This window comes from Chaetura pelagica, unplaced genomic scaffold, assembly GCF_000747805.2.
Source record: "Chaetura pelagica isolate M959 unplaced genomic scaffold, ChaPel_1.0 scaffold36, whole genome shotgun sequence".
Lineage (NCBI taxonomy): Eukaryota > Metazoa > Chordata > Aves > Apodiformes > Apodidae > Chaetura > Chaetura pelagica.
The window spans coordinates 1,070,733-1,086,790 of record NW_009953726.1 but is presented as its reverse complement, the minus strand read 5'-3'; the positions used below and the strand labels follow the sequence as shown (position 1 = coordinate 1,086,790).

Here is a 16,058-nt window from a genome sequence, read left to right as displayed (position 1 = left end):
TTGCTCACAATATTCACAGTAAAGGCCAACTACAGCTACTGCACGACTCAGATTTCCCCTTTGCTTTTGCTTTACTGTAGCCACTACAAGTCTAGAGAGAGATTGCTGGAGGCTACCTTAAATGAAATCATGAAATGCCACATTTTTACTGTGACCTTTGCTTACAGTTTCAGTGGACACTTGAACTAACTTCTCTAAGGAGCAAAGCAACTGTATATTAAATCATCTATAGTATAGTTCTAAATTGCTTCAGAGCTGCCTGGACCCTGCAAGTGAATTTCCCATCTTCTTAGCTGTAATATTTTGTTGTTATAAATACATGCAATGCTGTCTGTTTCTCATTACTTGGTCAAAAAGATGGATTTTTTTTTTTCTTACAGTAACACAGGCTGAGCACTTGTGTTATTAAATTTAGGTCTTCCAACATGTTTGAGGAGGATAAAGAGTACTTCAGTGCACATATTTTCATGAGTGTAACTGAAATATCTAGGTGAGAAAAGTAGCACTCGGGCTCCCCTAGGATCTGAATTGGCCTCTGTCACTGCTGCTCTCTTTGTCCCCTCCTCTGTCTCCAGTGGCAGCAGACAAGACTGGGACTGCTCAGTTGCTCACTTTGGTGTCTCAATAACTCATGAGCTGTTTTTATTTTTATTTTTGGTGGGGTTTTTTGTTGTTTTTTGTTTGTTTTGTTTTTCCTATATTGTGATGAAATCTCTCAGTTATGAGTTATAATTTTAGTTTATCTCAATGGTGAAGGTATCTCAGGGGGAGCACAGAGTAACCAGACACTTCAAGTCAGTAATGAGCTAGGAATATTTTCAGACCTAGAATATTTCTCAAGCAAAACTGGTATAGTGATTTCTTCCTATGACTTCCTGATGACTATTATAGCTCCTTGGCAATGTCATTGTTAAAGTCTTTACATTTTCTCCTTTCTCACTACTTTGAGCAAGAAGCTGTGTCAAATTCAGTATTGCTTTATGAGAGTTTCTAAGGTTTGTATTTTAGAAATTGTTAACAATTTCCTTATTGTGTTAAAATTAATGTCTTGCATAGTATTATCTATAAGGAACTTTGGATTTTTTTTCAGAGACATAGTGAGTTTTCAGCTAATAAAGTATCCAGCTTTGCTGTGTTTTCTTTAATACTAAAATTATCTTTAACCAGATAATATTAACATAATGCATTGAATTTTGTAACAAGTTTGGAGTACTAAATGAATATAATTTTAAATGCAAACAAAGGATAGAAATTCTCAAGCATAAAAATGCTTAGCCAGACAAATGTTTATGTATAAACTGATTATGTTATCTGAATTATTCTCTTCTATGGCTCATAATGTGTAGAAGTGTGTACCATGTTACTCTGGCATACTTTAAGAATAACATACACTAATACTTGCATTGCCATGATGTACCAAACTATACTGACTTTCCTGCATATTTTTTTAAATACTGGATATGGTGGGTTTTTTTCTTTTATTGCTGTGCCAGTATATTTATGTGTGCTTATTTGCAGTAAGATCTAATGGAAACTTGTAGTAGTTTAGCTTGGTTTTAGCTATTATGAGTTCCACCTGTGTTTATAATGAGTAGTAGACAGTGATCCAATATTTTTATGTGATGAAGGGAGGAAGAACTCAAAGGTAACAGCTGATTTTTTTGGTCAGAGAAGTGTAGCCCAAGTGGCTTTCTCCTCATAGCTCTTATCAAAGAGGTCCTCACAGAAGAGAACAAAAAAAACTTATTGCTGTTTTCTTAGTTTGCTCTTCTGTCTGTTTTCCAGGGATTCTGGGCCTCTAAACTGGCAGAGGAGACTGATAAGATGCTTTACATTCTTAAAGAAAGTATAATAAGAGTATTCTTTCTTTGCTGTTGTTTTTTTGTTCTCATCAGTCTTCTGCTGCAGTATGTGAGGAGTATTGTAAGTCATACAAGGTGTTGGCTTGTTCTTAGAGATCATGACTTGACATAGACAACTTGTGCAGTAAATGCAGTGGGTGCTGAATGGATTTTCTGGGGAGATGAACAGTGAGCTGGGTGCTGGCTGTTAGCAGAAGGGGTGCATCCAAGTACCTAGCCCCTGTTTGGTTTGTTTGACAGTTTAACATGGGTTTATTTCTTCCCTTTTTTGGGTCGCTAATGAAATTAAGAAACACTGTCACGTTCAACAAGTATGTATGTTCCTTGACTTCCTCACAGACATGTTACTTGACCTCAGTGATCTTCTTCAGGTATTGTATCTTTTTTTCTTTTTTATTTGAAACTCTTGTCTAATTGTTAAAGTTTAGTTGGAAGCAAAGAGCTGTCAGCATGGGCTGTTTGGGGTGATTTATTAATTTCTCTCTAAAAATTCTGAATTTGAAAATCACTGGGTTTGTAAATCTGAGTAATCATTCAGTAAAATTAAATATAAAATGTTTTTGCTTTTAATCTTACAAATAACATACCATGAGTTATTGTGATCCTTTCATCAAGATTCAGAGTCATTGCAATGGCAGAGGGTCAGATGTTACACGTTTTTAAAACAACAGTTGTTGAAGTCTGGTAGGTAATACTGTGTAAGTGGATTACTGTCCTGCAGAGATGTGTTTTATAACATGTATTTTGAGAAAAACAGGGACTTGGTCTGTACGTGGAAATAGAAACCCCTACTGACATATGTTGTCTTACCCTCATTCTCCATGTTACAACTGTTTTACATACAATGTGAGTAGGTTAGTTGCATCTATTTTTGTCTTCCCAGCTGTCTTGCTAAATGGCATCCTCTGAAGACTATTTATTGCTTGAAGCAATCTGCTGGAATTGCAGTAACCAAATGAATCTCTCATTCTAAAAATTAGTCACTTCTAAACTCTCATGGAATGATTTTGATTACTTATAACCAAATACTGTATGAATAGAATGAGAGGTGTATTTCTTTCTAAACACATGGTGATTTTTTTATGAAATAGAATGCTCAGAGTGTTGTGGTTTAACCCCAGCAGGCAACTGTTAATTCTATCTCAGCTGAAACCAGGACACATAGTAACGTAAAGAACAGTCACACAAGGTGAAGAAGGCGTGTTGTATCTGCATAAGAAAAAAAGATTTATTGTCAGCAGGAACAGACAAGAAAGATTGAATTTCTCTTTTCCCCTCTGTACCTTGCAGCCAGAAAAGGTGCTGAGATGGGGCATATGAGGACCGAAAGGCTAAAGATCACAGAGGCAGAAATAGATTAGTAGTAGGGAAATAATAAACCTCAGAGGAAAAAATGCAAAATTTCAGTATCATGGTCTGTATTTATGTATTTTAACTTGGTGAAGACTTCTGGTGTGCTCTACTTTATAGCTTCATTAGGGTGAATCTGAGCAAACAGGAATCTTAAAGGTTATTCTTAACTGTAGTTGGCCAGAAAGTCCTGTTAGAGGACTTAGAAATGAGCTTTTCAGGTCCTAACTTGATTCCTCTCCCACTCTGAGTTTGTTCAAAAAAACCCAACCAACCAAAACTAACAACAACAAAAAAAATCTTGACAGCAAAAGTTTTATAGCTCAGGCAGAAAACTTTGACACGTTCTGCTTCAGCTCAGCCATTGTCTGTAGACTGGTGTGATTGTGTGCCTAAGAAAGAAAATAAATTAATTCATTTGAGACCTCACCTAGAATACTGCATCCAGCTCTGGTGCCACCAGCACAAGAAAGATGTGGACCTTTTGGACTGTGTCTAGAGAAGAGCCATGAAATGATCCGAGGGCTGGAACACCTCTCTTACGAGGACAGGCTGAGGGAGTTGGGGCTGTTCAGTCTGAAGAAGAGAAGGCTCTGGGGGACCTCATAGTGGCCTTCCAGTACCTGAGGGGGCCTACAGGAAAGCTGGGGAAAGACTTTTTACAGGGGCTTGTAGTGAGAGGACAAGGGGTAATGGTTTTAAGCTGAACAAAGAGAGATTTAGGTTAGAGATCAGGCATAAATTCTTCAGTGTAAGGGTGGTGAGACACTGGAATAGGCTGTCCAGACATGTTGTGGGGGCTTCATCCCTGGAGGTGTTCAAGGGCAGGTTGGATGGGGCTCTGAGCAGCCTGTTCTAGTGGGAAGTGTCCCTGCCCATGCAGGGGAGTTGGAACTCGATGTTCTTCAAGGTCCCTTCCAACTCTAAACATTCTGTGATTCTGTGATTAGATAGTTCTGTGTTACCTTTAGGTTCCTTTTTGGGTTTTTTCCCCAAGTACTGGTCTCCCCTCTTGAATTTACGATGTGAATATCATTAAAGAAATGTTGATAACAGTACTAGTAGTGGCAGTGGTATTATTTTTTCCAAAATATTTAACTTGTTCAGTCTCATCTGTACAAAGTATGTCATACTGGTCCAGGTAATTGTTCTTCTTGGTAAAATGAGAAAGGTGTTAATTTTATATCAGGAAAAAATCACATCTGAAAGTCTAAAAATGAGCTACTGCTGACCTTCCCCAGCTGTGGTCTAGGTGCTAATAGCAAATTTTGAAATTTTTCTTCACAATGTTCTACTTGATGCAGCTCAGTTGCAGTGGGAGGTGAAGTGACCTGCAGGGCTGCTCATCTGCTGACTGCAGGAATTTTTTTAAGAAAGTTACTAAATGAAACATCCTTAGGGAGTGTCTTCAGAGAGGGCACTGACTGAATCACAAAACACTTTGAAATAAGTTTCAGTGCATTTGAGAGAGGGGAAAATAACCAACATAGTCACCTTTCGTGTATTGCTTCATCTAAAAACAAAAAGTAAGCTTTGTGTTCCAGCTTGCAGCTGGAAACAATATTAGCTGTGACATTCTACAGCCCACTTACAGCACCTTCCCCATTAATGACCAACAACCAGTGTCTTGCGGGCACTGGGAAAGGCAACACCCTCTTTAGCTCACAACATAAGGAAGGTGGTAGCTAAAACTAAAAATAATATAAAGAATATTTGAATCTGCTGTTACCTGCAACTCAGTATTTGTTTAGTGACCTGTCATAATTGTGTTCTTTCTTTCTTGTTGTTCTGTTTAGCTTTAAAAAAACAAAATAGAAGAAAAGGGTAATTGTGTGCCCTCATAGACTCTGATTTGTATCTCTTGTACAACCTCTCTTCCTATATTTATTGAGTTGCTTTGTAATTTGGACCCTATTCTCCATTTAAAAAAAAGGAAAATTTTCCCCTGTAGTGCAATATGCTTTAAGAACAGTATTATGCAGCTGAAACTTATCAGTAGAGGGGAATAATTTTCACAGTTAATGGCTATCTTTTTAAGAAGTCTTATCAGTTTTCCCCTTATGCTGATGACTGAGATGTGTTTGTCTTGATCCACTGGCAAACTGCTACATTTCATAGTTGTTTGGATTTTCAAAACTGCTGTCATCTTGGAAAAAGCCAAAAAGTTGGCTGTGGTTTTTTGTGTGGTGTTTTTTTGGTTGGCTTTGTTTTTTTGTTTTTAATTGGAAAGGCAATTTCTTGGGGTGTTTTTTTCCTCACATTTTATCTTCTGGTGATATATATCCTATGTTTTGGAAACCTCTGTTGAAAGTGTTGTCAGATCCAGTAACCTCTGGTACATTTAGACTTTAAAGCATTAGCTGAAATGAACTGAAAATGTCCAGACCACTGCTACAAATCAGGCTCCTTCCTTGTGCAGAGCAGAGCATGCAGCATGTTGATTGAGGTGGAAGGACGATCAGTCATCAGTCTCTGACAGGGAAAGTACTTGCTTATATTTTCAGATACTGCATTTTACTTGCAAATAAAATCTTTAGAGAGGTCTGTAATCAGGCCCTTTGTTTCCTTTTTTAGTCCAATCTGAGCGACAGGCCTCGCTTGTTTAGGAGAGTTGTAAAGCTTGTCTAGCCTTGGCCCAACTTTTGAACAGCTTAGGTTTGCTCATGTGCTTCAGAGCACCTCATTCCTTCCACCTGGAGAATTAGTTGGCTGAAGTTTTGATCTCAGTGTGGAGAAATTCTGGCTGTCTCATCCTGGGAAATGACTGATTCTTTTTTAGCCTCTTGTAATCTCCAGTCTCATGGTCTTTGCAGTGTGGTCATAAAAGAATTTGGAAAGAGGTGTTGGAAGTGCTTTGATCTGCAATTTCAGCCTAGTAGAATATAATTTCTATTGTGCCTTGTGATGTGTCCTGCTGTTAAATAAGGATAATGCTTACTGAAAAGATGTTAGGCAGAGCCAGGCTTGTTACAGGAGTGCACAGCAGGAGGATTAGCAGCAATGGACATAAAAATGAGATGTTTTGATGTGTTATCAAGAAAAGGTTTTTCACCATGAGGACAGTTGAGCATTGGAACAGGTTGCTTAGACCAGTTTTGAAGTATCTGTCCAGGGAGGTTTTCCAGATCATGAGCAACCTGCTCTGATGTTGTAGCTGACCCTGCTTTGAGCAGGAGGTTGAGTTGGAGACCTCGCTTGATCCATTCTAACCTGAACTATACTGTGCTTCTAGATAAGGAAAAGGGAAGAGAAAATTAGTAACTGGTACCTGCTTGATTTAGTCCATCCTCCTCCTATCTTTCCACTTCAAAACACAACTCTCATCCCCTATTTCTTCAGTTCATCTGGTCAAGTAACAATACTTTCTTGTCCAGAAGGAATTTTATTGCCAGTTATTTTTCATAGAATGCCAGTTTGGAAGGGACCTCAAGGATCATCTGGTCCAACCATTTTTGTATGCTTCTCAATTTTATTTTTATTAAAGGCAACATTGGTCTCCCTGATTCATCTGTGCTTGTTGCAAGTGACTCTCTGACTGTCTTGCGTAGATGGTAGGATACTGGTTTATTGTACAGCTGTGGTGGTGGAGGAAAAATGCTGGGATTACTGCATACGTGATTAGCAAAAGCAGATTCACCCTTCAGAGTCCCCAGACTGAAAGCAATGCTTTAAAGCATAGCTTGAGAGGAAGCTGCTTGATTTTGATTTGTGTCTGTGTTTGAACTGCGGTCTGACAAGCTGGGCTGGGTACATGTTTGTCGTTTTTTGTGCTGTCTTTTGAGATGAAATGCAATGTTCTGGTTGCAGTATGCATCCAAAAAAAAAAAAAAGTTTCAGTTTATTGTGTGGAGAATGGTAAAATACAGTGTTTCTTAAAGACTGTACACATTTGCTTCACTTTTTAATACCCTTTGTTCATTTAAAGTTATTAACATGTTGACTGCATTTGCCTTTATTGCCCCTATGCAAATTGCTATGTTGATTGAGTTAATTTAAACAACCTGGTTGGGACCTTCAGGCACTACTATAGTAGAAATGTTAATAATGAATCAAATAACCACAGGTGCCTCTTTCCCCAGCAACAGACACTCTCCTTAAAAACTCATTTGCTTTTCATGCTTGCTTAATTATTTAGGCAAGCAGCCATCGATGTTTCACAGTGTGAATTCTCATCGCTTTCCAACTGCCTGGTCTTTGCCTTTCTAAAAGACAGGGGACCTTAACCACATTATGGTCCTGAAAAGACTTTTTGGAAATTGCTCCTAGTGAGAGAGTATTAATTTATAAATTTATGGAACTTACGGTCAAGCAAAAGCTTTCATTTAATGATTGCAGGTTTATTTTTTTGCCACTGTCCAGAAGGTAAAGTGACCCAGTAAGTGTATAAATGGGAGATTCCCTGTTTCCCAAAGAGAGTTTAAAATCCTGGAAGGTGTTGAGACTGATGAAGATCTGCCATGTCACTGGAAAGGAGGTGTTTGTTAGAAGCCTTTTTTCCTCCAGCTGCCCCTTTTAACTAATATAAAGTCTTCTGCAACAAGGGCAGAAGTTAACTATTGGTTAAAGACAAAATCTTGCTGACTCTGAAGTTCTCTGTAAAATCTTTGGTGTAAAAACATCGTAGGGGATTTTTGTTGTTTTGCCTTTTCCACTGCCTTGGTGAACACATTTTGTCTGAAAGATGTCTTCCTGCTCTAGCATCTAGCTGTGTTTGCTTTTTAAAAAAACAGCTCAAGTGGCAGGTCCCCATATGTTTGTAAGTTTACTCTGTTAAATGTGAACTGAATGGAAAATAATGCAGTAAAAACTACAAGGGTATGAAGATACTAAAATAGGCTGACAGAGGTTGACACCACTGTCTATTAGATATTGATGTTCAAACCTAGTCATTGCATCAAGTTTAGAAAATGTTAATATCTGATCAAAATACATGGAGAAGACAAGTCTTATGAAAGTCTAGAATAAAATTGTTGCATTTTGGCAATTTTAATTAGTGAGAGTTTTGGGAAAATGCTGTTTTTCAGTATGATCCTTTTAAATTAAGAGGAGAGAAAAGAAGCTGAAGTTGATGTGGTAAGCTTTCAAGCTGCACCAATTCAAGTCTAAGCCAGACACATCCTTTTGAAAGGGCATTTTTGTTTATTCACCATTCTAAGGACTCATATAAAATTAGGTTTTATAAATGCAAATGTCATATGGTTCCAAATTTGGAGCGTTAAGCTTTTGATGGATTGGAGTATATGAATTTTTATAAGAAGTTCTTAATGAAGAAAGAGCTAGAAATTAAAGTAGGCCTCTCAATTAATTCTCTTAATTTTCTAAGCTTAATGGAGTGCAAAAAAAATTACAAATTATGAGAGTAAAGAAAGACTCTATGTGCCTGTTATTTATCTCTCATATCTCATCAGTTAAAGGATGTGTATGAGTAAAAGTTAAAATTAGTGACAGTGGCATAAAATCTTAGTGAAAAAGGGCCTTCTTCAACTAAAATCAGAAGTTCTTAAATGTTTCAGGTGTTAAATGCCATGACAGGTTTCTGGGTGAGCTTTATGCCATCTTTAATTTCCCATTTATTGAGAAATACCCCAGAACCTGTGAATATCTGGTATCTTTTAAAGATAAGAAATGCTTTCATTATATGAGAGGGCCTGAAGTCTCTTTTCCTACTGATTTGTCAGGAAAACTGGAAGCAATTAAATATTCCTGATTCTTTTTGTGACTTTACCCTGGCATTAAAAACATGTGGGCTTCATGAGAAAAACAATATAGACCATGTAATCCACTGTATATTATGCTTTCTTCCCAAATAGGCAGGAACCAGAAACTGCCAAGAAATGCACTTCTGATCAAAAGGAAGAAATTCCCTGGTGTACCATTTCTATTTGAATTTATTATTTAGTGTAAATACATTGCCTACACCTTGAAGTTGGTCTTAAAACACTGATGATGTGGGAGAAGTGGAAAAGCAGGTTAGATTTAAGTACCTTATGTCTCAAATAGACCATGGATCCAGAGACTTTTAGTTAGGCCAAGGAGAGGAAGATGAAAAACAGGCATTGAGGAATTTTATTATGCATTTGTCTTTGCTTTTAATTTTATTTGGCACCCACTTTGATTGTTAGAACTTCACTAGAACTTCACTAGAACTTCACTAGAACTTCACTAGAACTTCACTGCTTCTTTATGCTTCTCCATGTTTATTTCTTCTTTGATGATTATATTTATGGAAAGTTTGCTTGGGAGGAGTTTCTTAGAGAGTGACATGATTTGATGGGGACAAACATCAAGTATTTGGATGTCGTTACAAAAAAAACAAACCCAGAAGGATAAATACTTGCTTGAATTTGAGGGCTTTTTTCTAGGCTAGAGTGAAAGAACTAGATGAGTTTGTGAAGCCTCTGATGGAAACATCATATGTACTTGGCTCCCCTGAAGTAACTTTATTGATTAATGCAGTGAAATCATCCTTGCAGAACAAGATCTAAGTGATGAGGTTTAAGATTTATAGTAAGTTGGTCGGCCAAGTTAGAAGGCTGAAACTACAGCCAAACCCCCAATCTTGATGTTAATATTTCTTAAGACAAAAGGTCAAAGTGAGCCTTTCCAAGCTTACAGTGAATATAGAGCATCTAAAGCCAACTGAAACACTGCAGATATTTTGCTGTGGTGTGTCTGTTCTCTGTGGCTCATGGCGAGTCACATGCTCTCAAACTCCTATATGAATCGCCACATTCAGTAGGTGCTTATTTTTCTGTATAACATTTGGTGACTTATTTCCTAAGAAAAATACTTGGTTATTCAAAGGGTATATTTCTCTCATGGAATAGTATTTCTATGTTGTCTGGTATTTCAGGAAAAAAAGGGAGGTAAACTAAATTTTTTTGTACCTTCCAGACCAGTCCAATCATTGGTCAGACAGTGCAGGGAAGACACCCAATACTTTCCAGGAAATATGGAATGAATTAACAACATATCAAGTACACTTGATTGGGCAGTCACTTTCAGGATACAAGATCATTCTGGGGATTTCTTTGAAGTTCTCATTTTTACATCCTTTAGATTTGAGAAAAAGTCCCGTTAAGAATGTTTTCCCATAAAGAATTGAAGTGCTAGGTGAAAATGTGTCTGATTTTTTGTTTGTTTGTTTCAATATATGTATTTATTTCTGCTAGCTTGATAGAGCATCTGTAAAATTGGGAGGAAAACTTGCTATTAAACTGTTGATAAAGCTCTTTTGTGAAACTGAAAGAGAATATACTTAGTACTATTTTTTATTTCCATAGGCTTATACCACTATCAGCAACTCAGTTGTGTAATTGACTGCTTAGTAACACCTTCACTATCCTGACATAGGAGAAAGCGGCAGTTCTGTTACATAAAAGCAATGGAGTCTATACTATCCTAAAAATACTTTTAAAAAATAAATTTGTTTGTAGTGTAGGAGGTTGAAGGGGTTTTTTTATACCAACTTTGACCTTTATACGTGCCTTGGGGGAGCAAGGTGTTCATGGAGCTTCGTGGGAATGTTGCGGCTAATTAGAAACTGAAGTATATCCTGCCTTTCTTGCTGACCACAAAAACACATCTTAAGATAGCAAAAGAAAAAACTTCCTCAGACTTTTAAAATACAAATGTAGTCACCTAAGCTATAAATTGCAAATCAAGAGTATGAAGAGTAACTCCTCCCCTCAGTTTACATCCTTCTTAGTGCAGCAGCAAAAGAGGGGGGAGCAGGGGTCTGGTTCCTTAGCTGGTTTTGGGATGGTTTAGGGTTCTTCTGCATTGATCTTTTTTTTTTAGGTAGGGTGATCTGGGGCAATGTCCAAACAGTAAGAAAGGAAAAATAACCCTTAGGGCATGTAGCACCACTCCTTGTTTTGGTGGAAAAGTTTGGTGTGTGCTTGTGCAATACTTAATTATACCACTTCACATGATCATGCAGAGCTGAAATTTGTACTAACTTGTGAGTATTTGCTCAGGTTTTGTTACATTACAAGATAAATGACACTTTATGTATACTGATAATATATTAAAGGCAACATAGTGCTTTGAGATGTTAGATGGCAACTAAAAAATAGTCCCAAGTATTATAGAGCAACACCCTACTAAGAGAATAATAATCAACTTTTTCTAATTTTTTCAGTATAAACTTATGCTCTTACAGTGCCAATTTGTGCAGCTTTTGCTGCACCAAGTATTTTTCTGTACCTATGAGTATCGATTCTGTTACCTCAGCTTCATTTTTTTAAAGCAGGTCATTTAAGATTTCAAAAGTTGGAGTTATTTTTTACCTTTGTGTATAAATGTTCTATTAAAAACATCTGTGGTTTAAGATTTAAATAATGTGCTTTTGTCTTTTAACAGGTGAATGTCTATGTGCTGGGAAAAACCTTCCTTCTGTTGGCCAGAGAACTCTGCATAAACGCTCCAGCTATAGGTATTTTTTTTTATGAGTTGACTTTTGAGTATTTTGGGTGTATTTTCTGCATGGTTACTTGACAAGAATACATATGTATGTGTGTATATATACATAGTACTGTGTGCTAAATACCAGAGTGCTAATTTTAAAACGAAGCTGGAATCACTCCAGGTGTAAAAGAGCATTACTGACTATGAAAGTCTGTCCTACATTATGGAAGAGTTTTTTGGGAGCTAGATGCTATTTTCTTTTACAAATGGTTTTGCTGCCTTTTCTGAGAGTAATTTAGTACCAAGAGAATGGGCTGATGTGTAATGAATTTGTGTGTGTCTACAAGTTTGCACAGACCTGTCACACTTCAGATCCACAGAGATGCAACATTTGATAAATATGTGCCAAATTTACTATCACCTATAGCTGAGGTGAAATACAAGTGTCTTGATGGAAAATGAGGAGCAACTTTTTCCAAGCGTGTGAGTAACTTTTTAATTAGCAAGTAATCACCAAAATCCTAACCCAGTGATAGGAAGATGGGGTTGAACCTGTTAAAGGGCAAAAAAGCTGTTGTCTAGGCTGTTGCTTTTAAACTAAGGGCACTCATGCAAATTGCAGTTAGAAGAGTGTGTTTATAGAGGCCTCATGATTGTTACCCACCTCTATGCAGGAATTATCTTGTAATTATCTATGTAATGATTATAAGAATCTTAAGGAAAACACCTGCTTTCATCAGTCTCTGAGAAAAACTGAAGGCTACGCAGTATAAAATGACTGCTGATAGTGGATGGAAGGAACTTTTTAGAAAGAACAAAGGGGGAAGGAGAGATCCAACAGCTTTTGTTTAAGGTGGCTTATTTCCAATTCATAAATTTGAGTCAACCTAAAGATGATATCTCAAGTAATTCTCTAATGTCTGCTCTTAAGTGTGAGGATGGGGTGTCTTTTTAGATAGTGGCTGCCACTATTACAGCTCTGGGTTACATCTGTGATAAAGCCTGTCCCTGCATTATGCTTCATCAGCAAGTCTTGACTCTGGCTGTTTAAGGAGGGTATAGTTTGGCAGGTGTCAGTGTCACTGCTGGCTGGGCAAGGCTGGACGTTAATGCAGAAGATGTGTGTGAATGGGCATTAGAAGTTTTCAAATCTAACCACTGGATTATTGTGATCATCTTTGATTACACTCACGGTTTGTCTCCAGTTTAAGCAACACATTAAAAAAAACAAACAAAACCTTGAGCTTCCACATGTCAGCTCCCTTTTTTGTGCAGGAAAATAAAGGCTGCTGGTGGATTGTCTCAGTTACCAGGCAGGGGAACCATCCTATCTGCAGTGATAACTATTGCCCTGTGCTAATGCACACAGACTACAGTATCATCACCCCTGTTAACTGTACTGTAGCTGAATTAATAGACACAAGCCATAAGATCAGCAATCATCAAGTACACAGGATTTAGGGCAAGTAAAAACATTTTATATTTAACAGATTCGTAAACTGCTCTAGTTTAGAACATTCTGTTTGAGTCAACTGCAAGTCTGCAAGTTAGTTATCTATATACAAAATAAATGCACAGTACGTGCAAAATTTAACATTTTTCTGCTTGTTGCAGTCTTAATAATTAAGTCAAATAGCTTATGAATAAATAAAATAAGATTAAATTCAAGAGCATTCCTTCACTTATTTGTATAGCCTGATGTAGCAGATAGGTAAGTAGCGTAACATTCTGTACTGCTGCAGTTCTTGGTAAAACTGAAAAACCCCTTAATGTGCAGCACTGGAAAACCCATCAAGGTGAAATGCATCATGCATAGAAAATGAGCTCAGGTATCTGTCCACCTTGTACTCCAGTTCCATTCGTACTGTCCGAGGAGCACTGGAACTGGAACGTCACTTTCCCGCACTGCACTTCAGTCATTCCCTCTTGCCCAAAGTAACTGAGCTCGTTACCATCAAGGATAGCACTGACGTTGTAAAACGTGTCTTGCTCAACCTGCACAGGGTGTTCAAACCACACCGAGAAAGTGTTACTGGAGCCATCGGAGGTGAACTTTGTCAGGTTTTGAGCAAGGACCACTCCTAGGCGCTTCAGTTCGATTTTGACGCTGTACTCGGCTTTGCCGCAGCTCGACCCGTACAGCCCCAGTCCCGCGATAAATATCCGTTTGTCTACGGCAAACTGGATGCTGTCGCAGCGCCCTCGGTACCGCCACTGGTTGCTGCGGTACGCGGACGACTGGAACCGGTGGCACCGCTGAGGGACGAGTCCTTTTCTTTTCGTCAGCGGAAACTCTAGTTTGGGTTTGTTGGCGGCCGTGTACCATAGGAATATGTTGTGAGTTTCCTCGAGGGTGAGGATGTCGGACTGGGCCGCTCCGTTGGCGAACTCTTCCAAAGTCATGGTGGGAATCCGCACCAAGTACAAAGCTTTTCCTAATACATTCCTCTTGTTGCGTGGCGTCGCGGGCAGCCCTTGCCTTTTGCATTCAGCCTCTGCCCAGTTGAGAACAGCCTCGAAAACGACCACTTCCTTGGTGTTGAGCGCCTCCCGGGTGACAATGATCTCCAGTGTTTGTTGATCTATCTCACAGAAGCCCTCTGACTTCAGTGCCATTTCTGCCTGAGCATCAATCACTTCCCAGCAGCGCTGCGTCAGCTCTGGCTCCTCGAAGAGCCTGCTCTGAGACAGCAGGACACAGGCGTTCTTCGCTTCTAAACTGGTCTCCAGAAAATTGACGCAAGCCTTTGCTAGGGCCGGCACAATGTACTTCTTGGCAGCATAGAGCGTAGCCAGAACCGTGTCAGCCTCCAGGTCTATTTCGTCACTGTACATGTATCTAGATGGGGGGGGGGGAAACACAGTTTCTTAGGAGGGAGGAAAATAATATACAGGCCATGAAAGACTGATCTATAGTCACCTCAGCTGGCAGTGAACCTGACATTCGCTATTGTCAGCACATTAAGTAAACAGTAATAAGTGCATATTGCACAACGCCATTCAGGAGGTGTGTATAAGCTACTTCGATTCTGTCCACGTCATTATTAAGAGTTGTAGCGGCCACTTACTTTAATAGGATTAGAAAGGCTGCAGGTTCCACATCTGGTATATGGATTTCAGATTTGACCTCTGCGAGATCGCCATAAAACATGGCATAGAAGACAGAGCTACCAACTGCCAAAACGTACTGCAAAATAAAGAGAGAGAAGCCTCAGTGCTACGTACGGGTAACAGCAGAGTGTGCTGGCTTTCAGCTAGAGCTACACTTGGGGAAAGTTTAAAGCTGCAGTGGAGGCAGAAGGCTGCCTTGGACTGCTCCCTTTAATTGCAGTGTAAGTGAATTACTTCTGGCATTAGACAAGAGCTGTAATTAGAAAAAAAAAACAAAAAAACCCAAACCAAAACAGTGGAACCTAGTTTTAAGATGTTGAAAAGGCAATATGCACAGAAGTATTTAAAACCAAACAAAACAAAAAACAAACCCAAACAGAAACAACACCCCACAAAAATGATCTGCACAAACCTTATGGGCAGGAACTTTCTTGGATGCCCCCGGTGGGCCCACGATGAAGTGAACGTCAGCCATGAGTTCGTTATTGAACATCAGCGCGTTCCTGCAAGCGAGGGGAGGGGGGAGAAGGCCGGTTAGCCGCGGGCAGCCCCTCACCGGCTGCCCCTGCCCCGCTGAGCCTCCCGCTGGGTCCATCCCATCCCGGGCCGCCCTCACCGGGACGGCGCAGCCCTCGGGCCTGGCCCGGCTTGCAGGTGTGCGGGGCCGGGCACCTCTTTGTCCCGCCCGCCCGGGGAGGGTGGCTGCGTCCAGGAGGGGCCTGGCCCTTACCTCTCCCGCAGCGTGGGGTGGAAGGACTGCCAGTTGGCACTCTCCAAGTTGTTGTTGTTGAGGTTTTGGAGCTGGGGCGGCGGGGGCGGCTGGGCGGTCTGCTGGAGCTGCAGGGCGTTCTTCTTGCTGTTGGCAGCGGTGGCTGCGGCGGCGGCGTTACTGTTGGCGATGTTGGTGTTGGTGCTGGCAGGGTAAAGTTCTGCAGCCATCTTCTTCTTCAGGGACAGGGGCACTATCTCATAGCATCCTGGCGCCTTGCCGTTTGACCTCACACTCTTTTTGGACTTCTTTAAGGTCTCTGGAAGCAGAAGAAAAAAAGTCAAACACTTCATGATCCTGCCATTGAGGCAACCATGGGGCAGTGGCATGAGCAAGAGAACTAACAGATCCCAAACGCGAGTCCCACTATCTGGATATTTTGTACGCTTCTAGTTGCAGGGCGATTTGCTGTTGTGGTGGTTTGTTTTGGTTGTTTGTTGTGGTTTTGGTTTTTTTTGGTGTGTGCGCGCTGTGTGGTTACGAGCCCGACGCACCTTTCCGGGGGCCGAGGATGATGCTGTATCGGATCAGCGCCCGCGCTCACCTTGGCCGCGCGG

The 16,058-nt window shown here is 39.8% G+C and overlaps 2 protein-coding genes across 4 annotated transcripts in view; one reads left to right on the top strand and one right to left on the bottom strand.

The window, feature by feature from the left end:
- BRF1 (BRF1, RNA polymerase III transcription initiation factor 90 kDa subunit) overlaps nucleotides 1–16,058 on the top strand; it is a 164,216-nt gene that overhangs the window by 61,765 nt on the left and 86,393 nt on the right. The window contains exons 4-5 of the mRNA XM_010000663.1: nucleotides 2,202–2,233; nucleotides 11,577–11,649. Of these exons, the coding sequence (XP_009998965.1) occupies nucleotides 2,202–2,233; nucleotides 11,577–11,649 (105 nt within the window). The remainder of the gene's footprint in view (nucleotides 1–2,201; nucleotides 2,234–11,576; nucleotides 11,650–16,058) is intronic.
- Nucleotides 13,078–15,830, bottom strand: BTBD6 (BTB (POZ) domain containing 6). Of its 3 annotated transcripts, none has more exons than XM_010000661.1 (5): nucleotides 15,618–15,794; nucleotides 15,463–15,569; nucleotides 15,145–15,235; nucleotides 14,690–14,808; nucleotides 13,078–14,460 (listed from the first exon to the last, which is right to left on the bottom strand). In XM_010000661.1, the coding sequence occupies exons 1-5, from the start codon at nucleotides 15,792–15,794 to the stop codon at nucleotides 13,428–13,430; spliced, it is 1,527 nt and encodes a 508-aa protein (XP_009998963.1). In that variant the 3' UTR covers nucleotides 13,078–13,427. The 3 variants fall into 3 exon arrangements, with proteins under 3 accessions (XP_009998963.1, XP_009998964.1, XP_009998962.1); XM_010000662.1 differs by having other exon boundaries at nucleotides 15,630–15,794; XM_010000660.1 differs by having other exon boundaries at nucleotides 15,463–15,830.